The sequence below is a fragment of the Lithobates pipiens genome, unplaced genomic scaffold (genome assembly GCF_037356315.1).
Source record: "Lithobates pipiens isolate NorthernLeopardFrog02 unplaced genomic scaffold, aLitPip1_a1.2 Scaffold_23, whole genome shotgun sequence".
In the NCBI taxonomy this organism is placed as follows: Eukaryota; Metazoa; Chordata; class Amphibia; order Anura; family Ranidae; genus Lithobates; species Lithobates pipiens.
In genome coordinates this window covers 91554086-91573743 of record NW_027507785.1, presented here as the reverse complement: position 1 = coordinate 91573743, position 19658 = coordinate 91554086, and the positions used below count along the sequence as shown (strand labels likewise).

Here is a 19658-nt window from a genome sequence, read left to right as displayed (position 1 = left end):
TTCTATGATTTTCCTCTTATAAGCTTCAAATTACCTTATGTTGTATTATAGGCTATGCTGGTTCCTTGCTAGAAATATGATATGCTATATTACAATAAATAATGCTACAGCAGGTTTACACACAGTAACAAGCTATGCCACACTATTTACTCAATATATAAAATTACACTTTCTCTTACTCCCACCATAAAGCTAGAGCCCATGTTGAACAATGTGTGCAGTTGCCAAGACTACCCTTCCAGAAGATTATGAGAAAATTAAGTACCTTCATTAAGATTCTCAAATCGGAAAAATTATACCTATCTTAACTCAGGGAGGACATACATGGGATCACAGACACGCAGGGGTGTCCCACGTTTTGACCTTCTTGGGCCACATTGGAAGAAGAGGAATTGTCTTGGGTCACACATAAAATACACTAACAATAAGGATAGCGGATAGGCAGAAAAGGTCAGGCAGATCAATGTCATAGGTAATGTACCAATTATGAGTAATAAAAAGTAAAAGAGGGCAACATAAAACTAGTATACAATATTCGACACTGTTTTCTATAACCTAACACATCATTATCCGGTTCAATGGATGTAGTAGCAATTCTCAATTAATTCTCAAGGTGCTCATAACTATAAATAAAGTAAATACATTTGGGTTCTAATTTTACCCTTCATATGCTTCATCCTTCAAAATAGTTGCTCACAAATATAGGAGCTGCTTAAAATTGATGATATAAATAAAGTGTGATTGTGAAGAGTGGGATATTTTTCTTTGGGAAGCTAAAACCTTATAAGTCCAGCAAAGAGACACTGCCAATTTTTCCTTTGGCTGCATGTGTTAACTAAGTGTAAATGCACTTTTACAAAAAGCCCCCCCCCCCCCCCAAAAAAAATAAATCACAATTTGTAAGTACGTTTAGGGTTTTGTGTTGGGTCACATTCATAGCCGTCTTGGACTGCAGGTTGGACACCCCTGCTCTAAAGACTTAAAGGATGGATAGATAAAGCCTATGACCTGACTGCCATTGCCTGCCACTGAAGCAGTTCAAAATCCCATACCACCACATTTTTAACCAATTTTAAAAAGGTGGGCAAGTGTAACCTGTGCCAGATTTTTGTTGATGTCCTTGTTCCCAGAAAAACACTGGTGTTTTTAGAAATTTTGGGGAAACCTACTGAACAGAGACAAAGACAGGGTGGCTATATCCCTTCCCCATTCTATCAAAAAGTGAAAAAAAAAAAGGTTTGGCACTTATCAGAATTTAAACTCAAGACTAGTGTTTGGTGGCTGATAACAACTACTGACATGTCTGATCTTTCTTATAAACTAGCCAAAAATATGAAATCATTCTGGAAGCTGGAAGAGTCAACTTTTTTTCCTTTCTCTACCTATAGGATAATAGTTCCAATTTTGACAGCTTCTTTTTTCCAATTCACCCTGATAAGGCAGAACCAGTTAGCATTCCTTGAACATATATTCTACATATGACCATAGAGGTTCAGTAATGCCATGTTTGAAGGATCCTACAAAGTATAAGGTACATTAAACGTAAGGACTGCCTCTCATGCATGCTGCAGTGCCGCATAAAGCGGAAGCTCACAGATGACCATTCTCAGCAAAGAAAGGTGAACATTACGCAGGCAGAACCAATACATATATGTACAGCCTTAGTGATGCTATATGTCAAAGCTTGGTGGGATGATGGGTTTCTCATGCTTTGTCATGTGCTCCAATGAAAACCACTTACAGGGCTATACATCTGATTGAACAACTGCTCAGCTTGCTACATTGGCAAATCAGGAGGGAATGACAAAGACACACATTGAAAAGGAAAAAAAGAGAAGGAAAGGTTCAGGAAAAAAAGAATTAACTCGACAAATCCAGTGTGTTTGCACAAAAGAGCTTGTCATTAATACGCAGCAATATTAAGTTCCTAAACATTCTTCGGTGAAAGTGAGAGTCACGCGGGGACTCGCGCCTGTTTACCTTGGCTCCTAAAAGAGAATTGTTAGAATCTGAAAAGTACGGTATACAGTTCCTTTCCCTTTCTCAGGTTAAATAACCCATGAAATAAAGTAGGCTGTCCACTTTGATGATACATTAAGTGCTGGACTCGAGCAATGAATCACCAGAAGTGCTTTTAGCGAAGGCACCCATTAATCACACAACTTTCAAAGATACTAATAATAAAAGATTAATTAAGCACTATTGTTAAATAAACGCCATTATTATTCTAGCATGCAAATTGGGGGGGAAGGGGGTCACCAAAGGAACAGGTTAGCTACAAAGGAAAGCCTGAAGAGGAAATGGAGTGCAACATATGTGATTGCTGTCAACTAAAAGGTTCAACTTCTTTAAGATGAAAAGTTGATGACTGTGAGAGACCAGATGAGGCAAATTTACCGCAGTTAATATTCAGCAAAACTTGACAACTTAAAAAATGACTATGGAGTTGAACCATTTCCATAAAGCAAGGATGCAGTGACAGTTAACCACTTCCTGACCGCCTGCCTTACATATACTGTGGTAAGGCAGCTCTATTGCGCAAAATCACGTACCTGTACGTGATTTTGTCAATAGCCACTGGGGGGAGCGTGTGTGCCAATGGAGCCGCCACTGAACACTGATTGGCCACAGGGGAAGCCAATAAGCATGCCTGTCGGATGCACCGGCCACCTGCTATCGCTCCCCACAGAGACAGAACGGCGGTCTGCAGATGTAAACAAGCATACCACCGTGCTGTCAGGCATGGGCACTCTAATCTAGTGTTCCTGCTAATCGGGAACAAGGATCAGATTGTCCATGCTGTGAGGTCATCCCCCCACACAGTTAGAAACACACCGAGGGAACACTGTTAACCCTTTGATCGCCCCTGATGTTAACGCCTACCCTGCCAGTGTCATTTATACTGTGTCAGTGCTTATTTTTAGCACTGATCACTGTAATAATGTCACTGTTTCGCAAAAAAAGTGTCAAAAGTGTCAGCTAGGTGTCCGATCTGTCCGCCGCAATCCCGCTAAAAAACGCTGATCACCATCATTACAAGTAATAAATAAATAAATAAATCATAAATGCCATAAAAATATCCTTTATTTTGTAGATGCTATTATTTTTGCACAATCCAATCAATATATGCTTATTGGGATTTTTTTAACAAAAATATGTAGCAGAATACATATTAACCTAAATTGATGAAGAACTTTGATTGTTTACATATTTTTTATTGGATATGTATTATAACATAAAATAAAAAAATATTGTTTTTTTTTTCTAAATCTTCAGACATTTTTTGTTTAGATGATCAAATGCCACCAAAAGAAAAGCTCTATTGGTGGGAATAAAAAGGATATCAATTTTATTTGGGTACAACGTCGCACATCCGCACAATTTTCAGTTAAAGTAACGCATTGCCATATCACAAAAAATGGCCTGGCCATTAAGTAGGGTAAAGCCTTCTGGGGCTGAAGTGGTACTGCATCCAGGCTTTGGACATTCAAATACTTACATATTCTTAACATGACCCAGCAAAAGACCCAGCAGCCACTCTATGTGCATCTCAGTATTGCACTTTAGGAACTAAGACAAAAAGAACAGCAATACCAAAAAGTGCTAAATAACATTAAAGTGCTAAATGACAAATGTGTAAACTTTACATATATGTGGTTCATTTATCTGGACTGGTTCCTAATGACGTCTGGTGCCGAAACGCGTAGGTGCGGTACTTCCGATAAATTATGTCACATCCACTGACATCACTTATGCCATTTGGAACGCATGCCAGAATTCAGAAGAGCACTGGCGTTTCCTATCTAATGTTGGGCTGGTCATACCATTGTGGCGGGAGGGGCACAATCTATTTGGGTGTATAATAGTTAATTTTTAAACTGCACTTTTAAATAAATATGTTGTGCACTGATAGTCTTTTTCTGGATCTCTGTCTCTCTGCCTGAGCTACTATAAGGTTAATGTGAATATAGTCAAAGACCTACTTGAAGTGGTGGAACAAGCTGAAAAAAGTGATCTAGGCATATTAAAATGTGCATATTGACCCCCATGTAGCACAAGGGGTCATTTGTAGAAAGTGTGTGAGCAACGCTTAAAGTGGAAGTAAAGTCCCCTATCATTTTCAGCCAAGGAAGCTGCCATCTTTGCCTCTGTTTAATCTTCAACTGCTATGGTGCTGCACATGTGATTCGTTATGACACCAGCCATTGGATGGTTTGATAGTTTGGCTGAGAGCACAGCCAATGTGCAGTTAGCATTCCCGGCATGCCTTTTTTTTTAACTGTTTAAATCGATGAGTTTACTTCCACTTTAAGGGGGCAGTCTGGACAGCAAGACACTTGAGAAGACTGGAATAGTGTGGCACATTGCTAATGTGGAGTCATTTTAAAGATTTGGGAGCACTGTTATGGGATCACATTATTGATTCACTTGCACAGACAATTTAAGCATTTTTGTTGTATTATGATATAATAATTTTGAATATTTATGAGAGTATTATTTATACTAATTGCACTTTAGGATAATCATTACATATCTTTCCACATGATAAGTGAAGCACATATATGTAAAATGTACACATTTGTCATTTAACACTTTAATGTTATTTAGCACTTTTAGGTAGCGCTGCTCTTTTTTTCATCCTTTTTGACTGCTGTATATAGCACAGCATTGTAGGTTTCATGTCACACTGTTTACCGCAATTACAGTTTCATTACACCATCCAACAAATGTGTTTCAATAAACTGCTTATGTCACTTGGGCCACATTCCCCTTTTTGGCACAGCCATAGTATTACAAAGTCCCTGCTATACAGGGCTCATTGCAATTACAATTGCATTTGGTTGCCAAAGAATGAGCATGTACTATACAGCTTAGATACAGAAAACATAATCACTTCCAGCGCTAATAGGTCTTCCAAGGTGTGGAGTAACAGATGTCAGATAAAATGGTGGTGTGAAAGGTATATATGGTATCCAAAATTGGGTGGATGCTGGCTTTCTCAGATGGGGTAATCCGAAAGGAAGTACAAGAAAAACAGAAATGGAAGGCGCGCACACCTAGTGCATTACCAAAGATAATTTAATAATAAAAATGTTTTATATGAAAGTGCACACTCACAAAATGCAACTGACAAAAGGTCATAAAAACAATGCATGGACATGCACAGAACATGGGGTACAGCTAACGTGCTTCGGGGCGCACCCCCTTATTCAGAGCTAGGCTACAATGCTTTGAGTTTTTTTTTGGCCTTTTGTCAGTTGCATTTTGTGAGTACCCACTTATATAAAACATTTTTATTATTTAATTATCTTTGGTAATGCACTAGGTGTGCGCCTTCCATTTCTGTTTTACTATATACAGTTTGACTATTATAGATTCTGCACAAGTGTATTACAATCTCTTCTAAGCCCATTCATAGCTTATTAGGTTCCACACAAATAATTATTATTTACAATAAAATTCTACTTAACCAGTTCCCAACCAGCGCACGACAATGTACGTCGGCAGAATGGCATGGGCAGGCATATTGGCGTACAGGTACATCCATTTTTATATGCCGCCCTGCCATCGCGTGCACGCCGCCGGTGGCGCACTCGCATGCCGGTCGGGACCCCTGTGAGTCCGGTCGCGGGTCCCGCGGACTCGATCGCCACGGGGACACCCACGATCGTCTCACGGGGTGGCTGAACGGGGAGATGCCATTGTAAACAGCATCTCCCCATTCTGCCTAGCAACAAGTGACACTGATCTCTGCTCCATGTGATTGGAGCAGAGATCAGTTTTCACTAACACAAAGCCACGCCCCCCACAGTTAGTAACACACCCCTAGGAACACTTAACCCCTACACTGCCACCCCCTGGTTAACCCCTTCACTGCCAGTGTCATTTACACAGGAATCGGTGTATTTGTATAGCACTGATTGCTGTCTAAATGACAATGGTCCAAAAAATGTGCCAAAAATGTCCGATGTGTTTGCCATAATGTTTGCAGTCACAATAAAAATCGCTGATCGCAGCCATCACTGCCACCCCCTGGTTAACATCTTCCCTGCCAGTGTCATTTACACAGGAATCAATGTCGCAGTCACCATAAAAATCGCTGATCACTGCCATTACTAGTAAAAAAAAAATTATTAATAAAAATGCTATTAAACTATCCCCTATTTTGTAAACGCTATAACTTTTGCACAAACCAATCAATAATCGCTTATTGCGATTTTTTTTTACCAAAAATAGAAGTAGAAGAATACGTATCGGCCCAAACTGAGGGAAAAAACTGTTTTTTTATATAATAAATGGAAGGAATGTATAGATCAAGTTCTTTTGTCTACCATGGGATGCTTTAGGGTGTTTGACCTTGAAATACATTACATGGCTGCCTGCAGTTTACAACGCCTCAAATATCTGTAGGTCCACTTTAACCACTTTCAGACCGGACCATTTTGCTGGCTTAAGACCAGACCACTTTTTGCGATTCGGCACTGCGTCGCTTTAACTGAAAATTGCGCGGCCATGTGACGTGGCTCCCAAACACAATTGGCGTCCTTTTTTTCCCACAAATACAGCTTTCTTTTGGTGGTATTTGATCACCCCTGCGGTTTTTATTTTTTGCGCTATAAACAAAAATAGAGTGACAATTTTGAAATAAAAGCATAATTTTTTACTTTTTGTTATAATAAATATCCCCCAAAAATATTTAAAAAAAATAATTTTCCCTTCAGTTTAGGCCGATACGTATTCTTCTACATATTTTTGGTAAAAAAAATCGCAATGAGCGATTATTGATTGATTTGCGTAAAAAAAGTTATAGCGTTTACAAAATAGGGGATAGTTTTATAGCATTTTTATGAATAATTTTTTTTTACTAGTAATGGCGGCGATCAGCGATTTTTATGGTGACTGCGACATTGATTCCTGTGTAAATGACACTGGCAGTGAAGAGGTTAACCAGGGGGTGGCAGTGTAGGGGTTAAGTGTTCCTAGGGGCGTGTTACTAACTGTGGGGGGCTGGGCTTTGTGTTAGTGAACACTGATCTCTGCTCCAATCACATTGAGCAGAGATCAGCATCACTTGTTGCTAGGCAGAATGGGTAGATGCTGTTTACAACGGCATCTCCCCGTTCAGCCGCCCCGTGAGACGATCGTGGGTATTCCTGCGGCGATCGAGTCCGCGGGACCCGCGACCGGACTCATGGGGGTCCCGACCAGCACGTGAGCGCGCCGCCGCCGGCGCGCACGCAATGGCAGGGCGCCATTTAAAAATGGGCGTACCTGTACGCTAATATGCCTGCCTGTGCCATTCTGCCGACGTACATCAGCGTGCGCCGGCCGGGAACTGGTTAAATAGCTCAGAAAAATTCTGATTTATCTGACTTACAAGAATTTTTAACTCCGTAAAAGATTTTTCTGACTTTTAGGTAGACTAACGTATTAGCTGCGTACCGTATATACTCGAGTATAGGCCGACCCGAATATAAGCCGAGGCCCCCAATTTACCCCCAAAAAAACTGGCAAACTTATTGACTCGTGTATAAGCCGAGGGTAAGACATGCCTGTCCATCCCTGTGTGTGTGTCCGTCCATCCCTGTGTGTCCGTCCATCCCTGTGTGTCCGTCCATCCCTGTGTGTCCGTCCATCCATCCCTGTGTGTGTGTGTCTCCATCCATCCATCCATCCCTGTGTGTGTGTGTGTGTGTGTGTGTGTGTGTGTGTGTGTGTGTGTGTGTGTGTGTGTGTGTGTGTGTGTGTCCAGCCTACCTGTGTCCTGAGCCTTTGTCCCGAGCCTCCGTCCCGTGCCGAGCCTCCTTGCCTCCGTGCCTCGCCGCCGTGCCTCGCCGCCATGCCTTGCCTCCGGTCCCGTCCCGTCCCGTCCCGTGCCGTGCCGTCCTGTGCCTTGCCTCCGTCCCGTGCCCTCTTCGTTCGTCGGCGGCCATTGTAAAATTCAAAAGCTGCGCCGCCGCCTTCGCCTGTGATAGGCGGAACACTGAATTTCCCAGCAGCCTGTGTTCCGCCTATCACAGACGTCGTATCATCCTCGTCCGTAGTACGAGGATGATACGAAGTCCGTGATAGGCGGAACACAGGCTGCTGGGAAATTCAGTGTTCCGCCTATCACAGGCGAAGGGGGAGCCGGAGGCGCGGCTTTTGAATCAGAATGGCCGCTGTCTGTCTGCTCGACACGCTGATCGAGCGGGCAGACAGCGATGACTCGAGTATAAGCCGAGGGGGGCACTTTCAGCCTCAAAAAAGAGGCTGAAAATCTCGGCTTATACTCGAGTATATACGGTATGTACTTTATGTACTGTAAAGGTATAAGGGAAGACGTTTTCTTACTGTTAAAGAAATGGAGACTAAGTAAATAAGACAGCTATTTTCAATATAGGTTTACAATGACTAACAGTCAATCCTAATGGCAGCCCTGTAGTGGCAGGACAAAGTAGCCCTAGCATATGAGCCACACCATCCTACATCTGTGCATGGGGCCTATCTTTGTTAAATCCAGAAGAGCATCATTCATTTTGAACTGCTATTACAATGCTGACTTAATAAAGCCTTGGGAGCAAAAGTTGGAAAAGCATCAAAGCTATTAAGCAAATTCTGCTAGTTGGCGCTTGTATAACAGCAATTTAAAGTGAGCCTCTGTTTCGGCTATGAATATTTAATATTTGCATATTTAATTTAAATGAATTTGAAGAAAAATCCACACTGACCCCTGTAGCTGCTGGCATTCTGTAATAATTTATCCTAAAATGTCATATTAAAGGCACTAATACCAATTGCAGTCAGACTCTTAGCAGCTTTATCTCACTCTGTTCCCTCTCTCAGCAATGGCTTGGCAGCCTTTTCATGTAAACACAGTACACCTGATCTTTGTTTACATTAGAAGACTGGAAGGCTGCAAACCCACTGTAATTCCCATTGAACTCTCAGAGAAACATTTATTTCTGTGGAGACTGCATGCAACCAAGGCCTATAAATGACCTATTCTTTTGTTCTTAAAGTATTACTAAACCCTCAAGAGTAAAATTAGTCAGTATTTGCAGTAAAGCATGCTTGTTATACTCACTGTGGAACCTAAGGGATATTCTGTAAAAAAGCCTGTTTGATCCTGTCTTCTGTGATCTTCCCTTTCTTCCACTGTCCCCAATCCATCTCCTGATAAGACAGAGCCTTGTAGGCACTCTGCACATGCTCAGTTTTGTGTGTATTGCTATAGAGATTTTATTTCTTGGGAGGGTGCATGTGATCAGCACAGGGCCAATCAGCACTGTCCAGACAGAGGGTCAGGAGTCATTCAGGCTCATAGGACAGCCAGAGCAGAATGAAAACTACATCTACAAGCTTTAACCAGACACTGATAGAAGTCACAAGACTGCTTTATACTGCTGATGAGAAAATGTATTTAGCACTTTCTATTTATTAAAATAATTGCATTTCAATATTCTATATACTGTGGGGGTTTAGTAACTCTGCAGTCAAGGACTGCTGCTCTTTGTGCTGTCTGATTGGATAGCTCTAAATGTCACTCGTAGGGGGTGTGTCTGACTGCTGCAGAGAGATTGCTGGTCTCTTGCAGAGAGCAGTAGTCTGTCTCTGAAGTCTGCAGCTTGGAAGAGAGATGTTTTTATTGTTTCTGGGTTTCTATTATAAAGAACAAAAAAGGCATTTATAAGTCATAGATTTTATGTAGCCACTGCTGAAAGAAATATGTTTTGCTGAGTGTTCAACTGTAATTTACGTAACCTTCCAGCATCTACCAAAATATAAACTGGCTTGTTTAATGATCTGAGTGCTAGTGCAGAAGCCTGGTCACACAGCCAGATCTTATAACGAACCAACACGTTAAGAATTCCTGGATATTCTCTGTGATGCTAGTTTTTGTAGATTAAAAATAATTTCAGAAAAAAACGAAACTTTAACAGATTGCATTGTAAGCACTGTGAGAGCTTTTGGGTAATGGTGACCCTTAGATGTCTTCATTGACAAAGCAGAAATCTCTGTAACATTATGTATGATATGGTACCTGTTCTTTGCTGGCACTGCGGAAAGCAGCTGTCCTCTCTGCTCTACAGCTTTGTTTGTACTAGAAAAACATTGCAGCAATCAACATTTCTTGATTAGTTTAAGTTAATATTATCCAAGAGCTCAGTTTGGCAAGTCGATGACACAATTTCATTCTGAAAAACCACAACGGCTTTGATTTGTAATTACAATATGTTTGGGTTCACATCAGTGTCAGTGCAGTTGTTGGCCCCAAAACTTGCGGTTTATATATATTGCTTTTGTGATAGAGCATTGTTTTTCCTTTTTCAAACTTCCATCAGCAGCAACCACTAGACCTTGTTTTCTCCCCAAAGTTCAAAGAATTCTTTGATGCCGCTCCATACAGAACTAAGGAAACACTGGCACCTGATTAAATTATCAAACTGTTTCCAAACTGCAGAGTTGTGAGTTATGTTTTGCGTTAGTCAGTTGAGGCATATACTGCTTACCTTCTTCAACTGCGCTTCCAACTTATTGCACTCTTCTTTCTTCTGTTCAATGGCCATTTCCAGGGACTTCAGTTTGGAGTCTCGCTTGAGTCCAGAGGAAGCCAGAGTAGATGCATGTTCTTTCAAGTCTATTAAACTGGCCTACGAAGATTAAAAGGTCAGTCCTTATACATACTCACCATCACGAATTCTGAATGTGTCTTTCTTTAAAATAAAAATTCTTATATCATATGGTGAATATTTATGTATTTAAGAGCAGCTGCCTGCACAAACATCTCACTGTCTTCTCAAGCTTTTAAGAACCCTGAAACTGATGAATTTCTAATATGCAAATGTAGAATTTTGAAAGCCAAGTTGAAGGTTGGTCCTCCCTTCTCGAGCCAAGTGATTGTCTACTGGAGTTTAGTCCTCCTCTTCTGGCCTAGCTATTGGGTTCTGAACCTGCCATTCATGCTTAAGGACCAAGATCTAGGTACAGGAGGTGATGAGGAGTGGAACTAGCCCTCAGCTTTGCATTCAAAAGTCAGTATTTGCATATTATAACAAATTCCCTAAATTACCAGTACTTGAAACTGGGAAAACTTATTGGCAGATTGCTTAACTTGAAAACTGACAGAAGAACATAAAATCCACCTTGTGTATGTCCAGCAAAATCGTATCATGCTTAGCAATGAGTGTTCACTTTTTAAAGCTGAAGTCCAAGCATACCTAAATAATACACACTGTATATGAAAGCTGTTTTACCTGCAAATGATTTGTATTTGTGTCCATCAAGTTCTGGAATTTACACAGCTCCTGCAGAAGACCTAATTTTTCGTTTCTACAACGAAGTAAAGCCTAGTACACATGGGCTGAATGTCGGCCGGCATCTGCCGTCTCAAAAGAAACCAGCCGACATTCGGCCAGTGTGTACTGTACGGCACCAGATCCGACAAAAGCCGGCTGTTCAGCCATCTCCTGTTGAAGGCTCATGACCAAAAAGGGTATGGTGACCGGCTCCCAACCAGAGCTCACAGCCAATGGCTGAGAGCGCTGACCAGAGTGCTCTTGGAAGGTCCCCCTGTCAGAACACAATAGCTCAGCATGGGAGATAACTGTACTAAGATTGGCTTGTTAGTACAGCGGCTCTGACCTGAGCTGTCAGTTTTTTTATTCATTCAACCCAGCGGTTGTAGTGTGTACTGGGCTTAACATTACAGGCCTTATCTCTCCTCCAGTTTGTTATTGGAGAGTTGAAGGAGGATCAGCAGACTGGTGAGCTTTTCTCCCTGTCACTCTGCTCTTGCCTCCTCTCAGCACATTCCTAGATAGCACATGAGCACTACAGCTTAACTGACTGTCTACTTGTGCTGCTTCTCCCTCTGCCAATCTGAGCTCTGCTGTACAGGGACAGCAAGGGACTGATTATAAAAATAATAAAAATAAGGTACTAGTGCGCACAACCCCTAAAACTAATAATAATAATAACTGATTAAAATCATGTTTAGGTATTTGAAAATTTTAAATGTAAAAATATGCATTTATTGCTGTAGTAATTAATACCGAGCTGTATTAATTGGTGTCTTCAATATCTGCTTTATCTGTAGTAAAGTCTGTGCAGAGGTCTTGACCTGACTCTGCTGTTAGTCGTGGATATCTGGATCAAAAACCTGATAGAACAAAAGTAACAAATCCTTTGGCAGGTAAACAAGATCACATACATGCATTGTTTGTTTATCTGGAGGTTAGCTTTAATTCAGCAGTATACTGAATCTTACTCATCAATAATGATAATCCTATATAAGTAAATTATCAATAAACCTCATCTAAAATCACCCACCTCTTTCTCTGTCAGCTCAGCTTGCAAACTGTTTACTTTTTCTTTCAAGTCTTTGTTTTCTTTCTTATAGTTTTCTATTTCTTCTAGCCTCTCTCGGTCATTACTCTCCCTCTGTTCCTTTAAACGTTCAATGATTCTCTCCTGTAAAATTTAAAGTGGATAGGCAAATAAAGTGGATGGTAGAAACTCATAGAAGTACAGTTTTACCCTTAGATTCCATAGCAACAAATAATCCACTCAAGAAAAACAAAAGTTAATATCGGTACACAGAAAATTCCATCTTTCAATGGAGTGAATGAATGTGGTATTATACACACATATGAATTATGTGTCTGTACATGACACAAAACGAACACATCAAATGAATGCAGCTGGAAATGAGCATATAGTTAATAAATTATATAGCGCCAAAAAATTCCACAGCTCGTTATGGAGAACACTGAACCTTTTACATCAGTGCACGCACCAGTGGAGATTACAATCTAACGTCACTGATCGAGTCATGCAACACACACTGGAGAGCCATTTTGGAAAGTTCTAGTTAACCTGTGTATGTTTTTGGGCTGAATACCCATAAGAAATTCATGCGAAGATGGGAGAATATGGAGAAAGCATGGAGATCGCATCTTGGTAGAATGAAACCCTAGGACCCCCCCACTGCACCAGTGTTGACCATTGAGTCAACAGTCTGTCCATCGCTATTTAGTAAAGCTGCCCATTTGTTGTGTTTAAGTAAAATGTTTTTTCACTGAGCACAGAAAAGTGTTGTAGGTATTTCAGGAGGGAACCAACACAAGAACGGTAACCTGTAAGGGCTACATCAATGGCGATAACTTATTTGTTATTGGATACGTTATGTCTGGTCCCATGCCTTAGAGGTCTGCACATAATTATCAGTCCTTGTAATACTAAAGAAAACTGTTAAAGACTATGGGCATGCTTCAATAGATGATTAGGCTGTACACATGCTATAGGAGATGGCCCAGAGACTGGAGACATGATATAGAAGATACTCAGATTCTAGAGACACGCAACAAGAATTCTTTCAGACTAAGTACATACTGAAAGTGATGACCAGAGACAAGGACATGTTATATGGGGCTGCTAGAGATTACTTTTATTTACAGTCTCTCTACAACTTAGCTATCACAAATTTGTACACCTTGCAGCTCCTGTAAAAATGACTGGTACTGAATTTTATATGCCTCTCAGCAATATACAGTATAGAAAAAAAATGCATAAAATAAAATATGGAATGCACTCTAAAGACTTTTTTCTTATGCCGTGTACACACGACTGGACTTTTCAACAGACTAGGTCCGACAGTCTTCCCGGCGGACTTTCGGCAGACTTTCTGAATGAACGGATTTGGACACACACAAACACATCAAAGTCCAATGGATTCGACTGTGATGACATACGACCGAACTAGAATAAGGAAGTTCATAGTCAGTAGCCAATAGCTGCCCTAGCGTCGGTTTTTGTCCATCGGACTAGCATACACACAAACGGATTTCTCGGTCCGGCGGAGTTCCAGTGGGAAAATTTTAAAACATGTTCTATTTCTAAAGTCCACCACATTTTTGGCAAGTAAAGGTCCTTTGGAGCCCACACACGATCGAATTGTCCGACAGACTCGTTCCGTCTGACCTTTGCTGTCAAAAATTCTGGTCATGTGTACGTGGCATTAGAAGCTTAGCTCACCCTGTTCCTCCCACCCAGCAGTGACTTGGCAGCCTTCAACACAACACAGACCAGGTCAGCTGAGCTGCTGTGAAAACATCTTGAATGACTACAGTGCTTCTGCTGTGTACTTTAAGGGTAAATTGCTCCACCACAAAGCCTTGGCATTTATATTAGCCAGTAAATGCTTATTTTAATCCTTATTTACTGCATGTTATGAGTATGTAAATAATTGAATGTTCTTTGGCTCTAGGTACACTTTAGCCCTGATTCTAACTCTTAACCCCCTAATCCATGGGGCCTTAACCTGTGGCCCTCCAGCTGCTGCAGAACTACAAGTCCCAGAGACATTGCAAGCCACTGATAGTTACAAGCATGACTCCCAAAGGCAGAGGCATCATGGGACTTATAGCCCCGCAACAGCTAGAGGTCCACAGGTTGAGCACCTATGCCTTAACCCTTGACCATGAGTTAACTAGTTAAGCCTAACCAAACCTTCAACACCGCTTTAACAATTTTTTCTGGAACTGGAGTTTTCAGTCCAAAAGATAATCGTCATTCGTAGAAAATCTAGCAGTGATAATTGTATGTCAACCATTCCAGTTTTTGAGACTCAGCTCAGTTTGGTACCCTCCAATTTCCATTTTATCCATATCCCTTTCAGACATTGTCATGCCTATGTGAAATTTTTCCATGTCTCTGGTAATAAAGTGCATAGACTATATAGGAATATGTGTAAAAGGGAGGTAGAATGTGGCACACAGATAAAGAAAAGGGGTAAAAAAAATAAAATAAGACAAACAGAGGGACGCAAACCAAATGGGGTAGCAGAACATGCATTGCCCCAATGGACGTCATCTGTTTCTACTACTTAATTTATTATACATTTATTTTTTGCAGAAGGTGAAAATGAACAGCAGCCCACACTAACGATTTCTAAGAAACACACAAAATTTGGTTTTGCACCTAATACAGAATCTTGTTTATTTGTTCACATGCTCTAAGTCAAATCCTGTCAATAAAACCATTTCTTTGCACATTATCTAATAGAATTTCTAGGAAACATGTGGCTTTCATGATTTTTCATTTTCCCTTGGTGTAATTTACTATGATTACATAAAACTGGACTGTATAAGAAGGCCATTTAATAAACACTTCTACGCACTTGCAGTCGGTTAGAAAGGGAAGACTACTGGGCCTGTCATCGGTACAGGCTGAGAAGTCAAACACATCTGTTAGAGGGGGTTCTACTTGATTAACAACTAACATGGGGAAATCTTAACAATATGTTTCTGTTTTACTTATATTTGCATTGGCAAGATCTGCTTGCACGCTAAACATTTTTTTTTCTTAACATTTTGCATTTTATTGCAGTTGCAGGAAGTAAGCCCAGAGTAGTCAGCTTATCAGGGAAAAACCCGAACTTGGGTTCACCTAAAGCAAGGGTCTCCAAACTTTCTAAACAAAGGGCAAGTATACTGTCCTTTAGACTTTAGAGGGGTTGGACTGGGGCCAGCGGGAATAGAATTTTTTTCTGGCATCAGTGGGAGTAAAGAGTGCCCCAGCTTTGGTATTATGGGGAGGAATAGTGTCCCATTGTTGGTAGAAATGGTACCCCATTGTTGATGTCAGTGGCAAGAATTATGCCCCATCTTTGGTGTCAGAGGGCAGAATAGTGTATCATATCAGTGGGATGAATAGCTCAAAGGGCCAGATAAAAACAACCAAAGGGCCGCATCTGGCACCTGGGCCACTGTTTGGAGACCTCTGCCCTAAAGTGACTCATATCATTCTTCTTGTTATCAGATCTAACAGTGCTTGAGCATAAATTATGTAGTGAGCTCCTCATTGCTCCCCCTCTTATATCACTACCAATTTCTGGATAGCAGCTTTAACACTCTGTGTAAAAAACAGCTTTATCTGAAGAAGTCAGATCTGCAATGTCTGTGTAGATAAAAGTCTGCCTGGATATAAGGACAACATCTTGAGAAAAGAAAGAGCCTAAAGCACTGGCAGGGGATCCCAGAATAGGAGGTTTGTGGCCACTCTGTGCAATACAGAAATAATAAACAGACCCCTTAGCATGTGGGCTCTGGACACAGTTACCTTTTCAGAGAGAGCCTCCTCCAAGGTTGCGAGGGCCGTGTCAGTATTACTCGAATCGGTCTGTAGTGACTTGACTCGATCTTTGAGGTTCCCAAGCTGTTTATCTTTATCTCTAAGTTGTTCCTGAAGATTTTCAATCTATAAGAAAGGAAAAAAAGGTATCAGTTTAAAGATAACACATTTTAAGAGTGAGACCATTATTTAATAAAGCAGTGTTTCCAAATGTGAAGCTTTGTACAGTTGGTGATACAGATCTTTCTTGTAAGTGGTGAACAGTATTTATTTTTTTATCATGGGTACTTATCTGCGGACACTCAGCGTCTACAGGGAGGATGCGCGCGCAAAGCATGGCGCTGATGACGCACGTAATTGGTCACCTGACCCGGCGGTGTGTCACCATGGGCGGATCTATGGCAGACTGGCGTTTGCATCAGTCGTTATGCCCGTCTGCCGTGTCCTTCTAGTCTCCCCGACGCTGTCCTAATAGCGGGGGTTACTGAGATGATGCGCGTGCATCCTCCATCTTGGCACATGCACGCTCCTTCCACTTCTGGGTTGGGGGTTCTTAAGGCGCCGCTTTGAATATAGAAATCAGAGCGGCACCAGTAAGAGAGGCACACGTCATTGGTCATTGATCTGACTAAAGGTAAGCCTGTTCCAACTATGGGAACCTATACAATTTTTCCCTTTTCCTTTTTATTGTGTTTACCTAAGCAGACTGTTAATGGCTTTTGCCCAATTTTTACCATCCTTTTCTATAGACCACCCTTTTGGATCCCTTCTGGGCTCTCCATTGAAGATTCTTTTTGCGCTTTGGAAAAAATATTTTTTGCCCTGGTCTTATGCTAGTATATGGCAATAAATGTTATTACCACCTTATCCCACTATATCTATCACAAACAATCTCTGTGTGTGACCCATGGACCACTTGGTGTACTATTTGGTATGGTGATATCATTACCTACTCCCTATCTATGTTTGTGTTATATGCATTTCGTCCATAGGCCACTACATGGTGTTATACTTACCGCTATTCTAATTGATTTTATTGTTATCATTCTTTCACCTGTAGTGCAAATTGTACTCCCTTACGCTTTACCACCCATATCCGCTCCCGGGGGGGGTGGGGGCACCCCATACAAGGGTGTCTCAAGGTTTGCTGTCTTTGTGGCTAATGGTTGGAAGCTTTGGGTGAGTCATGGGTACCTTATGTTAATTAATACTCCAGTCTTAATGTAATTAACTTCTTTATTTTATGATGAATTATGAATATGTTGTTTCTTGTTTCATAGTTAGTAAGGTTGCATAAAGACACCACTCCATCCAGTTCAACCTGAGTGAGTGTCTACCCCTATCCCTGTACATTGCACACTCACATTGGTCCCTACCCTTAAGGAGCCCACAATCCAAAGTCCCCATTCATATACTAGGGCCAATTTTGTACAGAAGCCAATTGACCTACCTGCATGTCTTTGGAGTGTGGGAGGAAACCGGAGGACCTGGAGGAAACCCATGCAGGCACAGGGAGAACATGCAAACTCCAGGCAGGTAGGGATTTGAACCAGCGACCCTTTTTACTGCTAGGTGAGAGTGCTAACCACTACACCACTGTGTATATATATATTTAAGTGAATTATTTCTAAGAATTACAGGCCTACAATATAAAACACCAAATGTCCATGCAAAATAATGGTACCACTTTCAGCACCTAAAATCTGAAATAATCGTACCGCCAGGGAGGTTAATTGCAGATTCCTACCTTTTTTTATTCTGATTTGTTATCCTATCTTTTGTCTGTTCCTCTGTACTGAGGGGGCCTAAGCCCTTGTACACACGGTCGGAGATTTCGACGGAATGTTTCCTATTGGACTGTTTTGTCGGATATTCCGACTGTGTGTGGTCTGCATCGGACTGTTTCCGTCGGAATATCCGACAGACCAAGTTTTCCAACTTGCCAGTAAAATTTTCCGACAAAATGCTCCTATCGTACATACTCTAATCATGTGTAGCCTACTCCGACGGACAAAGTGCCACGCATGCTCAGATCAAATTCCTAGACCAAAGCTATTGGCTACTAGCCTGAACGTAGTCCCATCATAACGAAATAACGTCATCACGTTATGTACAATCGGATTTTCCAACAACTTAGTCCGACCATGTGTATGCAACATCTCTTCCGGACCTCTTCCAGAATTAATCCGTCTGAATTACTCAGACGGATTTGGTTGTCGGAATCTCCAACCATGTGTACAAGGGCTAATGGGAGTGGTTTCATAATTAACTGTCAGGTGTGCAGCTGCAGGGCTCTAATGAGGAAATCTGCTGTATTCGGCCTGTATCCCTTTAGAAGTGCTCCTATTGAAAGTATCTCACCAAAAATTACATTTGAAATCTGACTTGTATCTTAGGCAGACTTTTGGGAACATTGGTGAGCCAATCACATAAGCAGGAAATTATGTTTTGTGTACAGAACAACTCCACGTAGCCATATTGCAATGCATTCTCAGAAAATTACTAGGAGTCATAAGGGACTAACAATGCTAACGGGACCTGAAGGTGCCTGTACTGCACAGTGGATGCTCCTTTAAGCCTCAATTTCACAGGTGTACTAAAATGTACACCCGTATGAGGCCATGTTTTCAAGCACAGAGATGCATAGGTGTTCTGTACATTCCCATGTAGGCAGTCCCGTTCATTTCACCTAGGATGCAGCAATGGCAACGACACAGCCAGATGCTGCTTCCAATTTGAAATCCCTGGTACTGGGCACTTCCATCTTCCCACTAGTTTTCTTTCTAGGTTTCATCTGTTTGGCTGCTGGAATGGCTGGGCCGCGGATGACGTCCCTCAGCTGCACATGTGCAGCTCAGTGTATATGACAGCTGACATACAGGGGGAAGAATTTATGACACAAAAAACCAATAGGGTCACTTCTGTTATAAAAACCTACCTGTCAGCAATTTTGTAAGATGTGAGCTTAATACCTCTTTGAAAATCTGATCGTTCAGAACGAGGTGACATACAAGACGTACGACAGGACTATAAAGAGGGCAGTAGCCAATAGCTTTCATCTCGCAATTTATTCTGAGCATGTGTGGCACTTTGCCTGTCGGAATTGTCTACACATGATCGGAATTTAAACGATCGGATTTTGTTGTCGGAAAATTTTAGACTTGTGCACAACGGAAAATTTCGTTCAGTTTCGGTTTGTTGTCATTCGTAAAATACAACATTTAGTTCTGTTATATTCGTTATGTTACGTTAATACGTTTTCGGATAATTCATTGTTATTTGTAGAGTGTCAAATTCATTCATTCGTATTTGTTGAAATTCGCTATTTATGTATGTATAGACATTCGTGATAATGATTCGTAGTTTGGAAAGTCGTTTGTTTATTGAATCTTTTAACACACACAATGACGACGTCTCTTCTCCTCGGCTCAAATACAATACAACACCCTTCTAACTCAGTTCTCAGGAATGCACTTTGCCAGTAATCCAACCTCCGGCACAAAATGAATTAGCTGATTGGACTATAAGATTTACTTTGAGCTGAC

General features: G+C 41.2%; 1 protein-coding gene across 5 annotated transcripts in view; it reads right to left on the bottom strand.

Moving 5' to 3' along the window:
• The window catches only part of ERC2 (ELKS/RAB6-interacting/CAST family member 2), a 1374577-nt gene that overhangs the window by 867788 nt on the left and 487131 nt on the right, over positions 1–19658 (bottom strand). For all 5 annotated transcript variants that reach the window (XM_077452044.1, XM_077452047.1, XM_077452045.1 and 2 more), the window contains 3 exons: positions 16102–16239; positions 12313–12453; positions 10494–10634 (listed from right to left, as the gene is read on the bottom strand). In XM_077452044.1, coding sequence (XP_077308170.1) covers positions 10494–10634; positions 12313–12453; positions 16102–16239 — 420 coding nt within the window. The remainder of the gene's footprint in view (positions 1–10493; positions 10635–12312; positions 12454–16101; positions 16240–19658) is intronic.